Source organism: Cydia splendana, chromosome 10 (genome assembly GCF_910591565.1).
Source record: "Cydia splendana chromosome 10, ilCydSple1.2, whole genome shotgun sequence".
In the NCBI taxonomy this organism is placed as follows: Eukaryota; Metazoa; Arthropoda; class Insecta; order Lepidoptera; family Tortricidae; genus Cydia; species Cydia splendana.
Window position 1 is genome coordinate 13,574,009 of NC_085969.1, and position 19,329 is coordinate 13,593,337.

Below are 19,329 nucleotides of genomic sequence, written 5' to 3' on the forward strand. Positions count from 1 at the left end.
ATACAGGGTGACCTTAGCCATTGGACAAACCCTGAAATCCCACGTAGGGTTACTTCTCAGAAATGCTCTAACGGTAATATTTTTTTAATTAGAACTAAATATAAAACAAAAAAATTATCAAACAAAAGTTATTCCCAATAATCTACAACAAAAAGAAATATACTGTATTAATCACTGGCAGTGCTTTTGACAATTTGTTTGAAAATGTGCGGCAATGATGACATTTGTCAAAAGTCAGAATCTTATTAATGTCATAAATAAAAAAGATAATCACAACGGTCGAAGAAGGTTTCATACTATTTATTACCTCAGGAGCTACTAACACATACAGGTTGCTCCAAAGTAAAAAAATCGTAATTTGTTAATTTCTTCGTAACCGCTACACCGACTGTTATGATACTTTGTATACTGGTTCTAAATACCCTAATGCATATGTACATTTCGGCTTTGTCCAATGGCTAGGGACACCCTGTATGGCAGTTTGCTTCTGAGTAAGAAGTTGGTGCATTCTACTCTTCAACTTTACTCTAGCTACACAGTGAACATACGCATGCGTCCAATTAAATTAAATCCACCGACCCAATGTATTTGTTATGTCTACTGCTGTTTAGGTACATCAAATTTACCCCAAGTCTGGAAAATTAATGAAAAAATACATAAATATACCGCTGAAGATGAAATTGCTAAAAAGTAATAGAGTTAGACCAAGAAATGTCTCCAGCGATTTTGATAGCCCACGCAGTCCAAGTGTTATTTTAAACATCAAACTTCTATGAAATTATGACGTATAAGTAAATAACACTTGCACTGGCTATCAAAATCGCTGCAGACTTTTTTTGGTCTAACTCTAGCATGCTTTTGTTCTACTTATGCAGTGAGCTAATAGAGATGATTATTATGTTTAATTTTATAACATGATCTTCTTAAAAAGGACCGATAGTTAGCGACCTAACAGGGAAATTACTATAGAAGTTAGATGCTAATTTCACGTATACAAGGTTGTTGGCAGAAGCTAGATGTAAATAAATATCATCAATCTATTGCCACTTTCTACAATCTTGCTTGGTAAATGCAACCATCGTATCGCGATAAATTCCCAACAATCTTGAAAATTTTGCCTACACTACAAATGAAAGCACTAGGTATATTTGCGGCCGTCCCGCATCTGTGGAGGATTGTTGTTTTTATTTACATAGCAATTTATGCTAAACATCTGATGTATTTGGGTTCAAACGACAGGCCCAAATAGATTTGTATGTAAACCGGGATATCACGTGTCGCGAGCCCTGTTGACCTTTTCCATTTGATTTATCTAATAACAATGGAATCGGATCCCCTTTGTTCTCCATGTATTAAATACTTGTGGCTTATACCGAAAAGGCGTGTTAAAACTTAAATAATGTATGGAAATGATCAGATCTATAACTTTCGTTCGCATCTCTGTCATTTGGTTTGTCGATAAATGATCGTAATGTTTCATGCCGTCCCCTATACGTAGTACCTACCTTTTTATATTTTTTTAATTTCGTGAAAAATGCGATGTGTCACATGAATTCATAATCGTCCGTCAAATTTGACTCAAGTTTTCCCTGAGTTAATTAATCCATGTGTCGGTAGTCCCTAATTTTTTTTTTTTAACGGCCATGATATTTCATAAGACATAATTTTACTTGTTTTATTTCTAGATTTAAGTTGTCACTGTTATTTGTTAGTATCAATCATTCATTGACTTACTTGTAATTAGTTTGTTTGTAATATAATAATTTTCGATATTACCTGTGTTATTACTCAGCAAAAGTAATTTTATTATTTGTATTTATTTTTAGACACCAAGAATCATAAGTCGGTATCGAGAATTGTAAGAATTACATTGTGCATGTTACAAAATATGACAACTATAAGTAAATATGGAGAAGACCATCTATCAGATAAGACCGTCTACAAGATTTTACGTCGCTTCTAATTCTTGCGTGTATCACACTTACAAAAGGTCATTAGAGCAGAATTCTTACTACGGTAATCTTCCCAACCATAAATTTTAATTGCCGGTCTTCTCCACATTTCCCTTAAACGAAAGTCAATACTGTCTGAAATAGTCATATTGTGTACTTGACAGAAACCAACCGCGGCTTGTTTTTACGCCTCTCTGGCTCATTAATCAATGTTCTTTCACTATCTGGCTTAGAATAATATGTCTTGTGTTTTTGCTTCGGGGCCCAAAAAGTTTTGGGTAATTTCGTATACAAAGGAATTTTGTAGCAATCAAAGTTTATATAGAGTTACGCAGTTAGAGAGATAGAGTTACGCAAAGCTGGTATTAATTACTAATCTACACGTACAAACTATGTATAGTTACACCCTGATGTAGGGTGTTATCTCATTAGACGCATTCCTACAAATAAATTCATATCAACTAAGGGTCAATCACTAAAAATATATAGGTAACATAATATCATTAATAGCACACATTTGCGACCATTATTCATTTAGCCTGAAAAAAAAAACGGAGTATAGAATGAATTACAGTCGCCATCAGATATCGATACAGCTGCTCCGATGACCGCCTAAGGTGTTAAAGTGTGTGTTCAGATATTTTTGAGCACCTTGGACGCTCTGATATATCTGATGCCGACTGTACAACCAATGTTTCATGCCATTCCGTCGGCTACACGAAGAAAATTATACAATAAGAATAAAACACACGGAAAGTGTTTTTTTCCTTAATATTCGACTATACTAATAACAGCGCCATCTACAATAACAAAGATGAAACGCAACGACTTCTTTTACCCCGAACAACGGCGTTCCACGCACCCCTAATATTGCTGGCTCTAGGCTTCTACAGCCTTTTGGTGTCTTCGAAATGGTACAGAGGTCGCTACAAGTAGCAATTGTCCAAAACAGCGAAATAAAACTTTGCTTACTTATTTTTACACGCTTCATAGGTATTTATATACAGGAGACGAATATTTATTGTGTTATAACTTTTTAAAAATGCGTATTTTTTATTGAATTACAACTGTCACAACATAAACTATCAAAGAAATCAAGCTAGTTGTGAATTGCTAAACTACATGACATCAACCAAAATACATCTTTAGTTTTTCGTTATATAGATAAGTGATTTTAACTTATATTTGTGACACGTCACGCGCATGCGTACACGCGCAATTTTTAAATCTGTTAGTCACAAACGCAAGAACACTAAACAAACTATTATATCATTTGGAACGATCTCAATGCATCGTTTAATCGGCTGCGTCTGGCTATTTCTATCCGACAACGAGCAGTCGCGTGGCATAATTTCGTTACTATCATTGCATTAATCTAAACTCTATATTTCTTATATAAATATCATGTCCTAAATAAACCGATGACCATAAAATTTAAAGTTAAGTTTGTAATGCGAGGGTTTAAAACATGCATTGTAAAAGTCAGTGGTTAGTGTTTATAATTAGTTGCGTCGCATATGGAAAAGCTCAGAAAAACATTGGTAAGTGGTGTGTTATGGTTGTTAGGACGTAATGGCGCTAGTAATATTTGTATTAACGCCGCTATACTTATAATATAACATTATCGAATTCCTTCGAAAGGAGATACCTACGGTTCGCAACTTTAAGTATCTTCAGTTAAAGTCGCAAATACCTTATCCCCTTTATTTAACTTAAGAGGTTTGAGAATTTAGTCAGCAACTTTTTCAGGTGCTATATGCGACGATGGTGGGTTTGTGTTAGAAGCAGCCTTTACCGTGGCCATAGAGTCTGTTTCGAGTGAAGATGACCCATACGAGGCTAAAGTAGTACGCACCACACCGGGAGACGTACTTGAGGCCCACAATGCTATGTGTTCAGTTTTAGAGGTAAGGATGTAAACTTTTACAAATCTACTTGCATGTCAAGCTCATTGAGGTTGTAGCAGTTTTGCAAAGAAAATTGATAATATCAAATACGAGGCCAAAGTAATAATTGTCAGACACAGGGTCCGGTCATCCGTAGTCTACGGACTTAATTCTGGGATGTATATGTACTTAGAAGTAATCTGTAATTTGCGAACCCCGATGTAATTATGACTTTATTGATTTTCTATTTTGTTGAAAAAAGTGTTTGAAAGTTTAATCTAAAAATACGTAAACGCTACTTCTGTCACAAATGAGAAATTTAAACTTAATTTTTTCAGGGAAATGTTTTCGGTGTGTTCGCCCCAACAAACGAAAAAGCGTTGAAACACGTTCAATCCATATCTGATTATCTTGAAGTCCCTCAAATATTGGTGGACCAGTCAGTGGCACATAATCGGAATTGGTCGGCGATTAATCTGTATCCAAATCATGTGACATATTCGCAAGTACGTTTTTTTCTTCTAAATAGAAATGTTTGTTATTTCTTCATGAAGACATAGATAACCTGAACTTGCTTGCTGAAGTCAATAAGCCGGCAAAAATAATCAACGAACAAGAATTCATTCATTTAATTTTAAAGATGGATAGTCCATATGTTATAAAAACTTTTACAAAAAATAAGTAAACCGACTTCAAAAAGGATAAAATAAAATATTAGCCGTTTTAAGTATATGCGTTACCAACTGATATGTTTGAAGTCGGTGCCAAGACAAATTTGAAGCATACCATGATTTTAGGCCGATTTGAGAAGAATGTGGCTATATGTATATACGTTGGATTGCCTTACACGACAGCAATGATCATACTTTCTGTAGATACCTAAGAACACACTCCACCGGAGTCCGTACCATGTTTGTTCGTACTAGTATAAAACCAATGCGATTGCCGACATGTTTTTTAAATAGCAATTTTTACAAATTTTCGAACTGGCCATAGTAAGTACTCAGGTGTGGGATTGGGACTGAGTTATTTCCCGTCTCTTATCCAGAGAACTTGATTTCCCAATATAAAACAATTCAAGGACCATTTACAGGGCTTTAACTTTTTACCTGCATCGCAAATTTCACCAGTTAACATGGCAGTTGTTTAGCCGAAAAGGTGACAAAGAGACAGACAGTATTACTTTCACCCTTATAATATTAGTACAGTTGTAATGTGATTTATAGACATAAAGCTGATTATTTTTGACTGGTATTGTTAATATTTGTCTTGGCACCGACTTCAAACATATCAGTTGGTAACGCATATACTTAAAACGGCTAATATTTTATTTTATCCTTTTTGAAGTCGGTTTACTTTTTTTTTGTAATAGTTTAAATTTCCATTTTTAGTTTTCAGGCATTGTTAAAAGCTTATGAGTGACGCGTGAGTCGCGTGACGCATGAATGAAAAACATAATAATGCGTATCACTAAATTCGAAATCATACCTGTTACTGCACAAACACAAAATCCATCCTCCGCCTCGTCACTGTCTCAATCCCTCAACCCCCCGATCACTCAACCTCACAGCACATCAACCCCTGATCACGGAACCCTGAACCCTGAACCACCAACCCTTTAACCGCCATTTCCCGACTCCTCAGTAGCCTTACCATAAGTCTAACACTGACATATTCGCTAGCGTGTGCATAACTTACTTTCTATGCGGCTCGCTCGTACTGGCATCCTATTAGTGCGAGCGAGATGTATAGTACCTAAGTAAGTTACGAAGAAGTTAGTGAATATGTAGTGTCAAACTCGTGGTAAGGCTACAGTTGAACTTCATCAAATTGGTGATTTTCGGGAGGAAATGCTTGAGTTAAAACAACGATGTCGCCATACTCGTGCCATTAAAAATTGAGGAGTTCCCTCATTTCCTTATAAATTCCGTCATCAAAATAGAACCAACAATATTATGGGAACACCTTGGAGGTAACTTCGTTCAAACAAAAAAAGAATTACTCAAATCGGACCACGGGTTCCGGAGTAATCTACATTTATAAAATCATCGTCATTATCATCAACAATCATCATCATCAGGTCCACTTCATCAAATTAGTGGTTTTCAAGAGGAAATGCTTGATTTGCTTAAGACAATACCCAAATCACCATACATGTGCCTTTAAAAATTGAGGAGTTCCCTCAATGCATGAAGCATTGAGGGAACTCCTCAATTTTTAAAGGCTCCCATCATCAGAATAGCACCAGATTAATGTGGGACGTCCCTGGAGGCAGTTCCCTTCAAACAAAAAAAGAATTGCCCAAATCGGACCACGGGTCTTGGAGTAATCGCTGAACGTCCTACATTTTAAGAAATCGTCATGATTATCATCAAAACAATCATCATCATCAGGTCCACTTCATCAAATTGGTGGTTTTGGAGAGAAAATGCTCGTTGCTTAAGAAAACACCCAAATTACCATACAATTCTTCATGGATCCTATCATCAGAACAGCACCAGATTAATGTGGGACCACCTTGGAAGTACCTTCTTTTTAACAAAAAAAGAATTAGGTAGTCAAATCGGCCTACGGGTCTCGGAATAATCGGTGAACATACATAAAATAAAAAAAAATAAAAAAACGGGGCAAGTGCGAGTCGGACTCGCGCACGAAGGGTTCCGTACCATTATGCAAAAAACGGCAAAAAAAAAAACGGTCACCCATCAAAGTACTGACGCCGTCCGACGTTGCTTAACTTCGGTCAAAAATCACGTTTGTTGTATGGGAGCCCCACTTAAATCTTTATTTTATTCTATTTTTAGTATTTGTTGTTATAGCGGCAACAGAAATACATCATCTGTGAAAATTTCAACTGTCTAGCTATCACGGTTCGTGAGATACAGCCTGGTGACAGACGGACGGACGGACGGACGGACGGACAGACGGACGGACGGACGGACGGACAGACGGACGGACGGACGGACGGACAGCGGAGTCTTAGTAATAGGGTCCCGTTTTACCCTTTGGGTACGGAACCCTAAAAACATAGCCACAACCGAATACAGAACCTCCTCCTGAAATTGAAGTCGGTTAAAAAGAATAGGCGATTGGCATTCCAAACCTGAACGTCGATGTGTTTGTTTTTCTTTAACATGAATATAGAGCTAAGAGGATATATGTAATTAGATTTAAATTTAAATCTTAATAGAAAAAAGATTTGCTTTACAGGCTTTCGCCGACATTATTGACAACAAAGGTTGGGAAGAATTTACTATCATTTATGAGGGCGCGGAACTACTTCCATTTTTCGATGCCATTTTTGCTTTGCAAGACTTGGAAGCTGGCAATGAAGTCTTAATGACTGTCGTGCAGTTACCAGATGGCGACGATTTTAGGTACTTAATAATCTTTCGCTAAATCAAAGTAATAGTTAAAAGAAGCAATTCATCGCTGTTGGTCAAAGATACAAAACATTTTTCACCAATTTAACTATCTATATTTAGGGTTGTTTATACGATAGATATCGCTATCGTTAAATGTGTCAGTCTTAATTCTAATTAAAAACTTAATGAGATTGTGCAAATCTTCTAAAATTTACATAGATCCACATTGCTCTTGCTTACCGACCGCCGCTATGACTACGACGATTCAGACACTTTTCTAACTATAATTTTGTAAATGACGTCCTTTGCTTACATAGCGCAATTTTACGCTATACCTATAGGTTTTATATTATACAACTTAGTGCAAAAACGACGAATACAAAACGGGGTGTTAAAAGGCATCATTATTTCAGATCTCATTTACAAACGATAAAAAAGTCTGGATCTCTAAATTACCTCGTCAACTGCAGAAGGGAGACTTTAGAAACATTCCTACAACAGGCACAACAAGTCGGAATTATGTCTGATGAACACAGCTATGTTATAATGAATCCAGACTTCCAGACTATTGACTTGGACCCCTTTAAATACGGTGGATCTAATATAACAGGTAATGCGATTTATGAAAGAAAACTAGCAGTAGGTACTAATTTACAAAAAACCTACAAAAAGTTAGATTCGGATTGCGACTGCAGCTGTGTTACAGCGACTAGCGTTTAATAGGCGACGTCACTGTAATTTTCTTGATAAAATACGTTGCTCAGTATTTGCCGCATTGCTGTAGCAAACAGCAATTTTAAAAAGAAAGTGATAGTGAGATCGCCTATTTTGCGCTGCTGTAGGTACCTAACATTGCAACAATAGCTGCATCAGCAAAGCTTTAAAGAATTAGCAAACTGTTCAACTAAAGGGGGTGATATGAAATAATATTTCTACACTAAAATATAATAACATCTAATTAGGTAACTAGGCAAACACACTTACCCGACTTTAAACATACCTATCAGTTGCTAGCGCATATTATAAAAGGGATAATTAATATTTTATTGTATCCTTTTTGAAGTCGGTGTTTCCTTTTTAAAAAGGTTAACTTTATTAACTTTCCAGCAGTTTAATTTTTTTTGTATGTGTCTTCTATAGGAGTTCGATTTTTCGACCCAAGCGTCGAAGCAATTCAGAACTATATAAAGAGCATCAACGCAAAAGTAGCAGAGCTATCCGAAGATCAAATACCAGAAGCCGTAACTGAAAATGGACTGACACTCAGTTTAGCTTTGATGTACGACGCTGTGATGTTATATGTGGCGGCCGTAAAAGCTATGGCGCTCGAAGATGGCTCGAGTGTCACTTGTGAGAGTGGAACGGGATGGGCTTTTGGATCTACTCTGCTTAATAATCTTAAAACGGTATGTACACGTCAATAACAAGTTATTCACGTAACTTAATGGCTTAGCCCATGAATCACCATTATCATCATAAAACGGTCACTCTTGGACATAGGTCTTTCCCAAGTATCTCCAGTTAAAGATCTCCACTATAACCGGTTTCATCTAGTAGTTTATTCTCTTGTTGTCGTCGGATGTGAACTGTACATACATATATGTAGTACTTACAGATGTAGTGCATAATTGTTTTCCATCGTTTTTATTCGGAAGCGTTCGTATTTATCATGCTACTTCAGTCAACCTCAGTACTTTTTGTACCGAGACACTGAAATAGCAAGATACTCGTACCTTTCCGTACGATAGAATAAACCCCCTTCTTCGAAAAATCTACGAAAATTATTTAATTTAAGATTGATTGATAGATTGAAGACCCTTTTTTTTCACCCTTTTTATTAATATTTTTTCTACAGATGGAAATTGAAGGGTTGACTGGACTTATCAAGTTCGACGATGATGGACTACGTTCATATTTTGAGATAGAGATACTTGAACTTATGGCACATGGCATAGAAACGGTACATTTGAAGATTGTTTTTTTTAATTTTCTACTTTACGAGTGTAAAATAACTACTGATTCGTTAGAGACTAAACGTACAGAGAACAGAGAAAATAACTGCTAATTCTGCACCGACTTTGTAGCCACAAAGTGCCACTTCCACAGTCTGTCACTACAAAGTCTGTGTCTAGCTTGGTCTGACTCTTCGTACCGACTTATTAGTATTTTTTTATGAAGGTAGCGACTTGGAACATTGAGGAAGGATATAAGGAGACCAGAGTCATAATACCTGCAGCAGAAGTAGAAGGTTCGGAATCTATGAAAGGAAAACATTTCATTGTTTTGACAGCCTTAGTAAGTACATAGTAAGAAAGTTACGTAGGTACTTACACAATTTAGTGCGATCTTTGTTTGGTTTTTGTACTTTTAGCCCATAGTAAAATTACTTAGGAACGACGAAAGCGTCGACCTACTTTGCATTTTATTCTAACCGATAATTTAGACTATTAATATATATTAAAGTAAAAGTGGCTTGAACTCACTACCTTGGCTTTTTATACAAGATTAAGGCTTATAAATATGTAGCAAATGTCGACTTTTTTTTATAACACGCTGTGTATATGTGAATGAGTCCAACAATAATTTATAACATCTTCTAGAGTGCGCCTTACGGCATGCTGAAAGAGTCCCCCAAAAAGCTCGAAGGGAACGATCGGTACGAAGGTTTCGGCATTGAGCTCATCGACGAGTTGGCCAAAATGAACGAGTTCAACTATACCTTCGATATTCAGGCCGATGGCGTTTATGGATCCTTGGACAAGAAGACGGGCAAGTGGAACGGTATGATGGAGAAAGTTATGGACGGGGTGAGGAAAAGCATTTATGTACTTATAAACTTCCTAAACTTTTTTGATATCGAATCCCTTGAACAAGTAGACGTCTTAAGTCAGAGGAGTTTAGCGTTAGGCGAAGCGATGAACCACGAAAAACAACATTGAATGAAGCTGCCCATATTGACATCTGACAGCACTAATTTGATTTAACTCGTGTTTAGCTAAGAGGACCTGTAACTACCTGTGTTCATAAAATTATTTTTTATTTGTACTTCAGAGAGCGGACTTTGCGATTACTGATTTAACAATAACAGCAGCGCGTCAAAAAGCTGTAGATTTCACGAGTCCTTTCATGAACCTTGGGATCACTATTTTGTACAAAAAGCCGACGAAACAGCCACCAGACTTGTTCTCTTTCATTTCTCCGTTTTCTTTGGAGGTAAGCACTCCTATAATCTTTCAAAAATTCAGGAACTTCGTATCATCACGCTCCGCGATTGTTGCGCCAATTTGGGTCCTAGCTAAATTGGTTGTTCATTACTGACTTTCCAAATTAGCAAGAACCCTAACTGGCATAACAATCCCGTGTAGTGAATGTACCTACAAAACGACGGGAAATCAAACCATTCACCATTTTTTTTTTCAGGTTTGGGGTTGGCTGGCAGGAGCATACGTCGGGGTTTCCCTATTACTATTTCTACTAGGAAGGATAGCTCCAGAGGAATGGCAGAATCCTTATCCATGTATTGAAGAACCAGAGACTTTGGACAACCAGTTCACAATGGCTAATTCGTTTTGGTTTACTCTAGGAAGTGTGCTGACTCAGGGATCTGAGATTGCTCCAATGTAACTACCTTAGAATATGTATTACCGGTAATGCCTAGACATTGAGTAAACTGCTTAACACATCAAAGCAAAGTACAAAATTAAACTTATTTCATACTTTGCCCAGACATTCTATATATGAAACCTAGCAACTACTAAGTCGAAAACCACTATTATCAAAATCAACTGTGCCCTGCTCATTTTCAAAATCAACTTGATAGTTACCGTTTGTTTGCAATATTTATTGGATCATATCGTTCTTAGCTGTATAAGTTCAAGTAAATTGAATAAGTAAAATAAATTAAATATTTATTACATGACTACTGGAACTTATTTAAAAAATCTTATTTCAGAGCGGTGTCAACACGAATGGCTGGGAGTATGTGGTGGTTCTTCACTTTAATCATGGTATCTTCATACACCGCAAACTTGGCGGCATTTTTGACGGTGGAGGCTAAATTCTATGCTATAAAAACAGTACAAGACTTGGCAAATAATCCATACGACATAACGTACGGGGCTAAAAAGGGAGGTGCCACATTGGGATTCTTTAAAGTAAGTCTATATTCAAGTTGTAAGTAACTAACATGTGAAGCCGGTGAAAGGACTCAACCTAACGAAGGATTCCCGAGAAGTCCGAAATTCAATAATACAGCTCCTGCTTTGAAAGTTATAAGTTGGGCTTATGTACTATTTTTGGCAACATCAATTTCAGGAATCCGATAATTTGCTGTACCAGAAAATGTATCAATACATGGATGAACACCCTGAGTACCAAACGTCTACTAATGATGAAGGACTGGCAAGGTATTTTTCAAATAAATATGTACATCACAGACATTATTATAGTTACGAGAATACATGACAATATGTACATTTACAATTATGATTCACGAAATTAAAAGTTCACTGAAGCGCATAACTTGATTTAGTCCGCGATACAAATGTATTGTTACCTGTCTTTTACTTGGGTTGACTTGAATCAAAATTAAATAATGTTGTGTAGTTTTAATTCGGAGTTCTTTACACTGTACATTTTTCTACAATTGTGATATACTTATGTACATCTAGATACAATACTGATAGGTTACATCACACCGTCACAGTTTCCTATTTTCTAATATTGGAAATTGAAGAGGCCCAATTTATAAACAGAAGAACGTAGTCCCATTTGTAATCACTGGTGATTTGCTTTCAGAGCAAAATCGACGGAAGAAAATTATGCATTTCTGATGGAATCGACATCAATTGAGTACATGGTGGAAAGAAATTGTGATGTGGCTCAAGTCGGAGGATTACTTGACAGCAAGGGTTATGGAATTGCTATGAAGAAAAGTAAGAATCTAGATTTGTCATGAAATCGGCCATCTTCTTTGACTGTATACTATTCTTTCTACTCTGTATAAGTACTATTATTTTACTGAACTTCTTACATCTCAAGGACGCAGCACTGACTATGATTAAAAATATCTAAACGTCAAAGCGGCAAGATATTTTTGAGGGCGTTAGTAGATAATTTATGAAGTTGATTCTACAGTTACAGCTGCATATATTAGTATGGTGAATGAGAGATTTACTTATAAATAATTCGTCCATTTCAGACAGTCCATTTCGGCAACCCATGAGCGAATCAATTTTGCAGCTCCAAGAAGAAGGTAAACTGACGCGGATGAAGGACAAATGGTGGAAGGAGAAACGAGGTGGAGGGGCGTGTGCGGTCAGTGTAATAATAATTCAGCCTATATACGTCCCACTGCTGGGCACAGGCCTCCTCTCACGCGCGAAAGGGCTTGGGTTATAGTCCCCACGCTAGCCCAATGCGGATTGGGAACTTCACATACACCTTTGAATTTCTTCGCAGATGTTTTCCTTCACCGAAAAGCTAGTGGTAAATATCAAGTGATATTTCATACATAAGTTCCGAAAAACTCATTAGTACGAGCCAGGATTTGAACCCGCGACCTCCGGATTGAAAGTCGGGCGTCATATCCACTCGGCCACCACCGCTTGTTAGTGTACTCGATTTATATTTTACTTTATTTTAGTTATTACTACTTATAGTTTTAGCTTCATTAAATAAGAGTCAATTCAATACTGTCAACATCAATTCTTACGATACTCCAACAATCAATACAACAAATCATTGCATTATATATTTAGGTTGGAGACTTGGAGAGATAAAATGACTAAACGTATTCAAAGAAACTACAGCGTCGTTTTTGACGACGAATTGATCTATCTTGGTTTCTTATACATAGAAACCAAGATAGATCAATTACGAATTTTTGTGGGTCAGAGTGTCTACCGCTTCTCAGCTACCAATCGAGCACAACATGTAGGATCACGTTTTTCTCATTAGAATTCGGATGGGGTTTGTACATACGGGTTTATGATGGTAAGAATAATATCTCGTAAAGCTAGTAAGTACTTACATAAAAATAAACTTCAAGATGGTGTTTCCAGGATGACGATGCGAGCAGCGCTGAAGCCCAGCCTTTGGTGCTGGCGAACGTGGGAGGAGTTTTCATTGTCCTCGCTGCTGGCTCCGGCCTGGCCGTCATCTGCGCTATTTTCGAGATGCTCGTTGACATATGGCTGATATCACATAGGGAAAATGTAAGAATAAACCTATCATTTTTAGATTCCTTGAATTAGTCCACATGAATTCGCAGTTTTTTATAGAGAATTTTTGAATGTTAGAAAGACAGTTAATAAAAAAATAGCTTTAGCTCTGAAATATAACGGGATTTGCAATAACTATGACAATACAAATTAAGAGCTTTATGATTGTTTAGATAAATAAGAAAATCAAATATATACCTAATCTGGTAGTCATAAACTTATTCGAAGTTAAACATCGAAAGGCTTGTACAAATAGCGTGGATCTAAGACCTAGGTTTCCGGTAAAATAGTTAGCAACGTTTTGCTTGTTTACCTATATTCCACTTGACATTGTTTTATTTTATTTTATCAGAATAGCATGAATCAGTGCAACCCCTACCCCTGCCCCCGCCAATTTAGTCTTGCCGAGTTGTCAGTTCGTCTTAAGGGTAAATATCGTAACGTAATATATAATACATATCGACGCTGGAAAGGAGAAATTGGATAAGCGACACGCAGCTAACTTTACGGGGGAGCCAAAAAACTGCAATACTTTCTAAAAAAAATCATTAAAATTCCCAATGATGACGAAATTCCTATATGAGTAATTTTATATGGTTATAGTGATGTATTCTACATTATCCAATTATTATTTTACCTTCAAATGAGTTATTTAAGAATTTAGTGTCGCTTAAGCAAAATGGTCCTCAAAATAAATTTAGGTAAATTTATCTTACCGACATGTTTCACAAGAAATTAGTCAGGTAAAAAACTCCAAGCTAAATTTGTTGACAGAATTTATCGAGTAAAAACTATCTTATTGCAAAGTATGCTTATTTTATAGTCAAGCAAAAAAGTATATACGTAAAATTTGTCAAAAACATATCAAGATAAATTATCTAATCACTTTCTAAACAACGAGTAGACGTGTGGTAAACATTCCTCTTTGCATACGAGAAAAACTTGCAGAAAAAAGAAGACTCAGAAGAGTCTGGCAACTTAATAGACATGTGGAGGACAAGCGGTTATTCCAAAAAGCTGCTCGGGAACTAAAAGCGATGATTGCAGAAAATGAAAACTACACATTTCAACAACAACTTTTGTCACTATCGGCGAAGAAGTGTGATGAGTATTCCTTGTGGAAACTTACAAAACAATTCAAAAGGCCCCAAAAAACTGTTCCTCCACTGAAATCTCAGTCTGGTACATGGGTTAAAAGTCCCAAAGAAAAAGCCGAACTCTTCGCGCAACACCTTAGCAAAGTTTTTATGCCCAATACTAGCTCAATGACAGACTTCGAACATGAGGTGAAGGCTTCCCTGGAAAGCGATCAACAACTGTCACTGCCTATTCATGCTACTACTCCAAGAGAGCTAAAAAAGGCAATAACAATGCTAAGCAATAAGAAGGCACCTGGTTTCGACTTAATAACGGCAGAAGTTATGAAACACATACCTAAAAAATCTATTGTCTATGTGACTATGCTATTTAATGCCATAATGCGAATACATTATTATCCCAGACTATGGACAGTGTCTCAAATCTGTATGATACCCAAACCTGGAAAAACGCCTAAAGACCCAAGCTCCTACAGACCAATTAGTCTTCTACCAATAATGTCAAAACTCTTCGAAAAGCTCTTCCTGCGGAGACTCAAGCCAATCCTAGAGAAAGAAGCTATCATACCCAACCACCAGTTTGGATTTCGAGAACAGCATTCAACAGTAGAACAAGTACATCGTGTGGTAAACAAGATAAAACAATCTTTGGAACAAAAGGAATATTGTGCTGCTGTGTTTCTGGATATCCAGCAAGCATTTGATAGAGTCTGGCATGATGGGCTGTTACATAAACTAAAAATGTTATTACCTAACTCATTTTATATGGTATTAAGATCTTACCTACAAGACAGAAAATTTCAGGTCAAATTTGGCGATGAAGTGTCCCAGTTGTACAGCATCAAAGCCTCTGTCCCGCAAGGCTCCGTACTGGGCCCTGTTCTGTACTCAATATTTACGGCTGACCTACCATGTAGTGAAGAAGTGGTAACGGCAACATATGCTGATGATACAGCCTGTCTTGCAAGTCACGTAAACCCGACCATAGCAGCTGAAAAATTACAAACTCATTTATGCAAGATAAAAGAATGGCTTGAAAAGTGGAGAATAAAGCCAAATGTGAGTAAATCAGTACAAATAACATTTACACTACGAAGAGAGAACTGTCCAGCCGTGAACCTGAGAGGAGAACAACTACCCCAAGAAACTTGTGTAAGATACCTTGGTCTTCACTTGGATAGAAGACTAACATGGGCCAACCACATCAAAACAAAGAGAAAAGAAGCAGACCTTCATTACAAGCGCCTGTACTGGCTGATCGGCCGACAATCACCTCTGACACTAACTAATAAAATGCTAGTGTATAAATGCATTATAAAACCCATATGGACATACGGGATTGAACTCTGGGGAACGGCCAGTAACTCAAACCTCGAAATTTTACAAAGGTTTCAGAATAATGTCCTAAGGGCTGTAACATGTGCACCATGGTTTGCAAAAAATACAGAGATACATGAATACGTAAATATTCCAACAATCAAAGAGGAAGTTAACAGATATTGTGTTAAATACAAAGAACGACTAAAAAAACATACAAACGAACTTGCAAGGGACCTGGTAAACACCAATGACAATCCGAGTAGGCTGAAAAGGTGGCAAATACTGCGGCTGGACCAAAGGCACTAGAAGATAAACTCATCAAAGTCAAGAGAGAGTATTTAATGGAATACCTCTCAAAACCCTCAAAACGACAGAACATCTGATTATGGCTAAAACAGCCGATTGCAGATAAAAGGACCATAAAAAAAAAAAAAAAACTTTCTAAGGAGCAATTTCAAACTTGATAAGCTGCTTATGCGACACATTTTCAAACTATGATACATCTACATTCTATGAGCTTTATAGTTATTAACCACAAGGAAATTATTGTCATACCTACGCATATAAAAAAACACCCTTTAAGGAATTTTTATAGCTTTATTTCAAATAAGAAGTTATGTAACGAGTCTTAAGATAACAAGTGTACCATTTCTATTTGAGATCAAAATTGCTTTAAATGGTCAACTTAATTACGTGGTACCAGTAAGAATGGGAATGGCAAATTTGTATTTGAAACCAAAATAGGAAAAAATATTATCTCGTGTTTTCATCCCTTAGATTAACATTAGTTTATTTTATTTTATCTATTTTTTCCCTTACTTGGCAATTTTTCTGATATTATGAAAAATAACAACAAAAAGAAAGTACTTAAGTTAAAAAGGTAACTTCCAACAAATTTCAGGTAAAATGGAATAAACGACAAAAATTTTATATCTGAAATTAGCTAAATGATGATAAGCGCCAATAGTTCACATTTGACAGTTAAGCAAATTTATCCATATGACATTAAAACCTATTATTCGGTCAGGTAAAATTAGTTAACCGACAGTGAATGGTTAGTTGTCATAAGGCAAAACTATCCAAGTGAAGGTTAAGCTGAACTGGCAAATAAGTAAAAAACTCTAAGGATCATCACATCGAATAACTTTTCATCTAATCTCCACTTTTAAAAAATTTGTTGGTAACTAAGTCGTTTAGTAACTTAAATGTACCAGTGATTCTCCAAATCACCGACTGGATAAGCGACACTAAAATCGTCAGATGGGTACGAAACCTAGTCCATTCGATGCAGAAAAATCTGGCGATTCCAACGATGTATATAACTCAATATCTCTGAAAATGTCGCTTATCCAATTTCTCCTTTCCAGCGTCGATTATCATGTCTACTAACAGTTAACTCATAATGAACTTCCTCATAACATAGCATGAATTACCTACTAATAGTTCAGTTGAATGTAATCCTAAAGCTCTAAAGGATTTTTATCATAGTACTAATGACATGTACAGTAAAATACAAATATTTTACTAAATCAAAATTTTAATGATTTTTTTACACTTTTCAAGACATGTGCTGTACAATACAGGGAATAACAGGCGATCTAACTCTAAACAGCAATATCATTTTCATTTCTCATGCTCTGAAAGAGGGTCATTGTTGTTCTAAAAGGTGTGCAGACAATGATACGTTTCTGCACTAGAGCATTTTAGGTTCCAAGTACGATTTTATTAATTATTTTACGATAAGCAATTGCATTCTGATATTTGACTCCCCATTCCATAAATAACGATACTTTTGCCTAAATTTTTAATTGAAAGTACCCTCAAAAAATACTATTAAAATGTATACAAAACATGCATTTTACTTTCATCGATTCGAAATGAAAAGTAGAGTGTTTAACTCGGGTGAAAGGCATCATTTCAGCCTCGGACTACCTCGGCAGAAATGAGTGCCTTTCATCCCTTGGTTAACAATCTACTATTTATAATTGTCATTATATCATTATCTTTAGCTTAGGCATTTTCATTTGTTATTTTGTAAACAACGCCTTTTCACATTATAATTTATTTTTAAAGAATAAGTAACCCTACACATTGACAAATGATTTTAAATTCTTTTACATTCCAGGTGTCCTTTATAGAAGAATTAAAAGCTGAAATAAAGTTCATCATCAGCGGTAGCAGCGATACCAAGCCTGTACGCCACAGGGAACTTTCTGGGAGTGGCTCAGGGGGCTCTAAGAAGTCCAAAGTCGAAGACGAAGAGTCCCACAAGGAGGCCGAGAATAACCTGAATGCACCAACGCCGTCCGAACGTTCTGTGTCGCATCATTCGAGGCATACCTTGCATAGCCGAAGGCAGAGCAATGCTGTGCAAATGGCACGAATGAGAAAATTCAGCAAGGCAACATACTGATGATTGCATTAGCAAATAAGCTTGTAAATTTATTAAGAATATTTATATATGACATAAAAAATACTTAATTTGAAGTTGCGTTTTATCTGGAAAAAATTATAGAAAACCATTGATTAACATTTTTTTTAGTAGGCCTAAGTATAAGTACTAATAGAGTTCCTCGACATAGTATTTTGGATTAATTACTTTACTTGTTTTAATAATTTCCAAATTTGAGTGAAGACTTTATTTTCGCCGATGACACTATCTTCAATATATTTTTCGGATTATAAAACAGAAGGTAAATAAAAACATTCCCAAATATTTAGTCACTTCCACATTACGTCACGCGTTCGGCGACGACCCAAAAACCCGGACACACGCCACGCATCACTCCTCGCGTCAACTGCTAATTAACACCCGGCTTGAGAAATGTGCTGTCTCTGCGCTGTACTGGAGTGTCAATCAAATTGCTTACCGAATAAAAAGCTAAGAAGAGCCGGGTTAAGAGCTTTCTTCAATTACGCAATGTTATCAAGGATCTCGAGGTCACGTTGCACCGGTTCACGCAAGAACTATAAGTAGACTCGGCCGTGCGTGTTGCATTAGGAATAGGCGTAACTTGATTGGGTGCTCTAACGCTCTAACGAAGGAACCGAAGAACAGATCAGAGTTCAAAACTTGGTACCAAAAAGACAAATTGCATGGTAGTTGGCCGAATTTTCCGGTATGTAAGTAATATACCATAAGAATATTGAAATACAAGGTCGTATAAGATAAATAATGCATCATTTTATAATTTACTAGCGACCCGCCACAGCTTCGCATGGGTTAACAAATTATACACCTAAACCTTCCTCAAGAATCACTCTATTGATAGGTGAAAACTACATGAAAATCCGTTCAGTAGTTTTGAGTTTATCGCGAGCGTACAAACACATAAACAAACAGACGCGGCAGGGGACTTTGTTTTATAAGGTGATGGTGTAAATATTACTTAATCCGCTTCTTGATTGATTGCCGCTTCTGAAATTATTGGGGGCTGTGACATAAGCTCGATTGAAGTTTAAAATATGGTGCCAAACAGATGTTCATA

General features: G+C 36.5%; 1 protein-coding gene across 3 annotated transcripts; it reads left to right on the forward strand.

Moving 5' to 3' along the window:
• Positions 1–3,248: 3,248 nt before the first annotated feature.
• Positions 3,249–18,265, forward strand: LOC134794323 (glutamate receptor ionotropic, kainate 2-like). 3 transcript variants are annotated; one of them, XM_063766106.1, is made up of 17 exons: positions 3,249–3,493; positions 3,702–3,859; positions 4,177–4,344; positions 7,049–7,215; positions 7,617–7,813; positions 8,344–8,609; positions 9,059–9,163; positions 9,382–9,498; positions 9,936–10,010; positions 10,255–10,416; positions 10,624–10,823; positions 11,156–11,357; positions 11,518–11,609; positions 12,001–12,137; positions 12,404–12,519; positions 13,266–13,418; positions 17,967–18,265. In XM_063766106.1, exons 1-17 carry the CDS (start codon positions 3,421–3,423, stop codon positions 18,252–18,254), a joined length of 2,676 nt encoding a protein of 891 aa, XP_063622176.1. In that variant the 5' UTR covers positions 3,249–3,420; the 3' UTR covers positions 18,255–18,265. The 3 variants fall into 3 exon arrangements, with proteins under 3 accessions (XP_063622176.1, XP_063622175.1, XP_063622174.1); XM_063766104.1 differs by having other exon boundaries at positions 3,251–3,493; positions 9,804–10,010; XM_063766105.1 differs by lacking the exon at positions 9,059–9,163 and having other exon boundaries at positions 3,250–3,493; positions 9,804–10,010.
• Positions 18,266–19,329: the final 1,064 nt, after the last annotated feature.

What these genes read in the sequence shown, in the direction of transcription:
- LOC134794323 (XM_063766104.1), top strand. Translation starts at nt 3,421, where the DNA reads ATGCATTGTAAAAGTCAGTGGTTAGTGTTTATAATTAGTTGCGTCGCA. An exon ending in AAAAGCTCAGAAAAACATTG is followed by an intron (nt 3,494 to 3,701) that starts GTAAGTGGTGTG and finishes CAACTTTTTCAG; the next exon opens with GTGCTATATGCGACGATGGT. An exon ending in CTATGTGTTCAGTTTTAGAG is followed by an intron (nt 3,860 to 4,176) that starts GTAAGGATGTAA and finishes TAATTTTTTCAG; the next exon opens with GGAAATGTTTTCGGTGTGTT.